At 47.3% G+C, this 5,666-nt stretch overlaps 1 protein-coding gene across 1 annotated transcript; it reads right to left on the minus strand.

The window, feature by feature from the left end:
* Window positions 1-2,498: 2,498 nt before the first annotated feature.
* Window positions 2,499-5,327, minus strand: LOC109465943 (epidermal growth factor receptor-like). Its single transcript, XM_019763431.1, has one exon. It carries the CDS (start codon window positions 5,316-5,318, stop codon window positions 2,499-2,501), a length of 2,820 nt encoding a protein of 939 aa, XP_019618990.1. The 5' UTR covers window positions 5,319-5,327.
* Between the last annotated feature and the right edge of the window lie 339 nt (window positions 5,328-5,666).

The raw sequence follows: 5,666 nt of genomic DNA on the forward strand, positions 1-5,666 counted from the left end.
ATACTAGTAGTGCCTCGGCTCGCTACACAGTACGGTGGTGAGGCTTAACAAAGCTTAACCTCGTCGCATTAGTCTACTACATACAAGTCATTACACGCTATTGTTAGCGGTGAGAAATGCTGTGCTTGCGTGCTCAGGTTGATACCAAACACAAAAGAAAGAATTAGGAATGATGACATAGTCTTTGCGCAGTTCACTCAATCATACACATGTCGGATACGGTCTCAGGAGCACGCAAGTCTATGTAGATATATATCTGTGACAAATATGCTTTGTAATACTTTCATACATAATTCAAACGGGGAACAAATATTCATTTCAACACATTAACCACACAATATGACAAAACAGATATCAATCTAGACTTTGTTCTTATGTTATCTAAATGTTGACCTATATCTTACAGTTTCTTTTTTTAGATATGTAGAGATTAGCAGAGAGAAGCTTTTTATCTGACTTAAGGCTTTTCAGAAAACGCCTAATCCTAACCAATTATAGTGTCTCGGCTGAAAAGGCCCGATGTAAAGAATGGATTGAAAACTTTGTCGTTTCATGGCCTTATCATAATATGTCAGATTTAACATATGACAGGGGCCAGCCATCCAGTTTGTAAAGATAATCATGGACTTATGGAATGTATAAGCTCTTGTTTTATGTCATAACTCTAAAGTAATGACACGTCTCTATGTCTTAGGTAGCCACACTTTTTACAATCGATAATTTATCGTGCCCCTTCTTCGCCCCACCATTCTTAATTTTTCTCCAAATTTTTACTCATTTTCCATATGAAACACTTTTGGTCCTGTGAATCTCTCATTCTCACACTTGTACCAATTATGACATTGTCGTCACTTCCGCAAATCAAGAATTACATAGCAAGTAGTCATAATGATGAAATCGACAATATTTCAGCAATATATCTTCACCATATTGATATCAAGTACGACTCTTTGATAACAATCAAATTTAACCAACAACAAGATATTCATATTGAACATCACTACTTCACTAAATTACAAAGAAAAACGTCCATGGTTATTGGCAAGTCAGTTTAGGAACGGCATGTTGACATGGTCTACCATATTGACAAAACATTCTTTCTCGTAGTCATGTACCCGCACAAGAAGATAATTAGATCTCAAGGATGAATAGACACGGTAGAGAGACTAGAGATAGCGTACAGGGATAGGGGCATGAAGAGGTGTTTATGTTCGTTAAAACTGGACTCGTACTTACCGGTTTTTGTTTCCTGGTCGGTGTCTGTACAGTAGGTTGTTGAAAATCGTCAGGTTTACAGACAGATCTCTGAATGATCGGTCGTTTGGGCGGAGATTTGTTTGTTCATTCCTGATCATCCGACGCTTTTCACCGGGAAACTTAATTAAAGACTTCTTATCAGCGCTTTGGGTGCGACCAAATAACAGCGCAGCCAAGGCCTGGAAAGTGAGTCAAACCATGAAGAAAAGGGGGAGTTCAAAAAGTGTACTGTGGAAAATAAAGTTAAATCCCTTGACTAGACTGTAGCAATAAGGGAAATACAATTTATAGTTATGTATGTTACTGTATGCCATTTTAATCAAATTAGAAATAGATACCTTAGGGTGTTTTAAAGTAAGTGTAATTTCCAAACACCCCTACTTTGGTAAAATGTAACACCCCGCCCGTTGCAAACACCCGGTGGTGGCGTGGGGTTAGGTTGTGGCTGGTTTCTACCAACACAATCCGCCACCAGATACAGTTTCCCTTCTCCATATCCATTTCACCCAGTCAGAGTCCCCTTTCACCCCCGGGACGGTAACGTTACCCCGCGCAGGCTTTTGTCTACCTGTGCGTTACCCCGTACCGCGGGCCCTACCTCACCGTACCTGTGCCAAAGGTTTTGTTGTGTGCTGACCCTGTGAAAGTTGTAAAAGTAGTGGAGGGCAGGGCTTAGACCCCCAGGGATTATAGTAAAGCTGTGTTGTCGTACTTTGTGATGATATGTGGTTAAAAAAACAAAAGCTATTTATTTAGAACTTGGAGCATGAACGGTGGGTGGGAATATTTGGTAAGTCGTGTGTAACGTGTCAATTGTGTATGACCGAGCGGTTGTTATATTGTTGGCGTACATCTATATATACTAGTTATGGCGATTCGACAAATATATAGCTCAGACCTTTTCTTCTAAAGAAAGCATTATTCCTAAATGTACATAAAAAATTATGAGCGTTGTGTAATTGTTTCTTTTATAATAGTCTTACAAATCCGTGCACTTTCCTATTTTACCAAAGTCATTGCAACTAACCCAATTCGTCTACCTTTTACACTAAAAGTTCCAATACATGTAGAAAAATAATAAAAGTTTTCTCCGCTGAGATTTGACTCAATGCATGGATTTCTAAAGTTGTTTTCGCAAGTTATACATGACATGTTGAAAAGAAAATAACTCTTAGGGCCTGTCAACGCTCCCGACAAAGATACCATTCGCGAATTAAGTGCACTGCTGCGCACATCACAATCTAAACTAAAGTCTCCAACTCCACAACAAGTAGGGGATCTAACTCATGACGACATTCTGTCAGCTTTTGCTCGAGTTCTATCGGCTCAGGTCTTGCCGACGGCTCTTCCCGCCAACACGACGCCATGACGTCATACAGCCTGTCCGTACATCCGGGTGGTTTCTGCAGACGGACCCCTTGTCTCAGGAGTCCCACCAACTTGGGACAACTCAGTTGGATTTCCTGCTCATAGTTGGGCTCCTCCCCGAAGGCGGCGATCTCCCACAGCAGCACGCCGAACGACCACGTGTCGCTGTCGCACGTGAACTTGCGAGTCTCCAGCGACTCCAGGGACATCCACTTCAGAGGCAAGAGTTCGTCGACCCCTCGTCTGTCTGCGGAGACGTAAGCATTAGCAGTGTACACGTCATGGGCTAGGCCGAAGTCAGCAAGCTTGGCCACGTCATCACCGCTGACGAGAACGTTCCGAGCGGCCACGTCGCCGTGAGCGATACGGAGACGTCGGAGCTCCTTCAGGGCACACGATATGTGGACGGCATAGCGTAGGAGGTCAGCCAAAGGAAATCCACCATCCTGCCCCGGTTGCTGTTTTAGAATCACCGAAAGGTCGCCCTTGGCGGCATATTCCAGGAGGATACACTTTGGTGTGGACTTGGTGATGACGCCGAACAGCCGGACAATGTTGGCATGTCCGCCGCCTTCTTGGTGCACGACTATCAGCGAGGCGACTTCCCGACAGAAAGCTCGGTAGAACTGCCGGTCCTCCCCCCGGACCGACTTCACGGCTACCGCGACTTTAGCGCCATCGGTACAAAGGTGCCCTTTTCTGATCTGAGCAAACGCACCCAGTCCGATCAGCTCACCCATTCTCAGGTCCTTGACTTTCTTTTCCCATTTGTTGAGCCAGCCGGGCTGCAGACTCTCCGCCATGTCTTCTTCTATGTTCTGCAGTTCCAGAAGAGCCATTTCCTCTTCGTGGTTTACTCCTATCTGATTATTAGCCCTATTCCGTGTGAAGAGTGTTACCACCAATGCTATAGAGATTAGCAGGGTCAGTGTGAGTGGTATGACGATCTGGAGCAGGAACGGGAACGTGTTCTCGTCCGTTTTCACGTCACACAGCTGTCCAGACCAGGACGGCACGCAGGTGCAGCTGCCATCCACGTGGTGACAGGTGGCGTTGTTCTTACAGCCGCAGTCGTACCGACATCTCCATCCGTACAGACCGGCGGGGCAGGGAACGCTGCAGTCTGGTCCGAACCAACCCGCGCTGCAGTTGCACCGACCGTCGGTAGGAGCGCACGTGGCCTGATTCTGACAGCGGCATTCGCTGCTACAGTCCTCTCCGTAAGTTCCGCCTGGACAGGGGGTCCGGCACCTGGGTCCTGTCCACCCTACGGGACAGACGCAGCCCGCCCACCGGTGACAACTCGCCCCACGTGGACAATCGCACGGCTCAGCGCACAGTTCTCCCGTTTTCCCAGGAGGGCACTCGACGGCTTGAAGCTCAAAACTTGCGCGAACGACCCTCCCGTCTTCCGTCACGGCAGTGCAGGTGTAGGTACCGTTGTGTTCGGGCTGTATGCTTTCGATCCTTACTCGATCTTCAACCGTCCCTTGCAGCCACTTTTCTGTTTTATTTGGAAACGTCCATATCATCTTCGCGGCAGTCAGATGGAAAGCCTTGCAGTTCAATACCAGAGAACCAGTGATGTATATCCGCTCCGAGTCGCTAGAGGTCGCAGTAATTGCCACGGTATTGTGAGGTATGTCGCAGACGACACCTTGCCACCCCGGCTGACACTTACAGGCCCCGTTAAGCCCATGGCACCGGGCGCCGTTCTCACAGGTACAGTTCTGATCACACAATAAGCCGTATTTTTTCGGAGGACAACCGACTGGCTGGACATGAACGTTAGCAAATGGATGGCTTACTTCGGCCATCATGGCACCGACAACAGTGGTGACAGAAACGTCACCAGGCAGGCTGCACGTGAAATAATGGCCTCTCGCTGAAACTAGCTTTAACAAATAGGCAACTCTAAAGTGTACGTTACTCTGTGTTCTAGACACACCTAAGTGATCTAGAAATGTGCATGCCGATTTCCCACGGTGTCTGTTGATGATTCCGACTTGGAAGGTCGCTGTGTCATGTTGTGTATGAAAACATTTAAAGCACCTTAGGTTTGAGTCCCAAACGTCCATAAACTGTCTGATCTGTACTGCATGCCCTACGTCCCATACAAGCCAAGCTGTGCAGTCATTGGTAGCGGTGGAACTGTGACCGTAGGCCGTAGACCGGTCAAAGAACTCGTATTGATCGAAAAACATCACTCCACCCGGCCTTACCACGGCCTCAGCCTGCCATCTCACATCGAAGATCAGATCGCCTGACCGACTCTCTCCACGCCGGATCGGCATTTCGCACGTGTCGTTATAGACAGGAGGGTATCCCTCCACGTCCTGGACTTGAACTTGAACAGTCACCGTGACGTTCACCGTGACGTTCACCGTGAGGTTATAGCTCGGGTCCACGCTGTAATCCAGCGGACGCGCCACTTGCAACACGCAGCCCGCTGTGGCACGGAAACGTCCGTTTTTGTTCCCGTCTACAATTTTACAGAGAACTTCCTCCCCGCGAAAATTTCTACCGTCCGACTCGCGCGTTTCTCCTATGGCTGACAAGACGCTGAGGACAGTTTCTCCCGCGCCGGCGTTCTCTGGTACCGTCGCGAACAACTGCACTGTCCCGAGAATCGACTCGGATAACAACAGGCAGATAACGAGGACCAAAAACGTCTTGTTTGAGTTCACTGCCATCTTGTTCAACATTGCCCCGATTCTCGGCTTCGGTGTGCCGTCACTTTACAACTATGACCTATAAACCAGTCCGACAAGAATACACCGTACCGCCAGAGGGCACAAAATGGCCTTTAGCCTACTATTCAAGCAGAGGTTTGGGGGTTGGGTTATATTTGGCGTGTTTTTAGGCTTTTTTTATTGGGGTTTTTTTTTTTTTTGCACTTGAATTTTTTTTACCAAAACACTCTGCTTGAAGAGTAGCATGGATCGAAAAAACAGTGGGGGATACATTCAAACGTTATTGGGGTCGCATGCATACTGCAGCAGCGACAACTAGTAGAGACAGTCAGTATTGCCCTGAGGAAG

Source organism: Branchiostoma belcheri, unplaced genomic scaffold (assembly GCF_001625305.1).
Source record: "Branchiostoma belcheri isolate BF01 breed outbred unplaced genomic scaffold, Haploidv18h27 scaffold16, whole genome shotgun sequence".
In the NCBI taxonomy this organism is placed as follows: domain Eukaryota; kingdom Metazoa; phylum Chordata; class Leptocardii; order Amphioxiformes; family Branchiostomatidae; genus Branchiostoma; species Branchiostoma belcheri.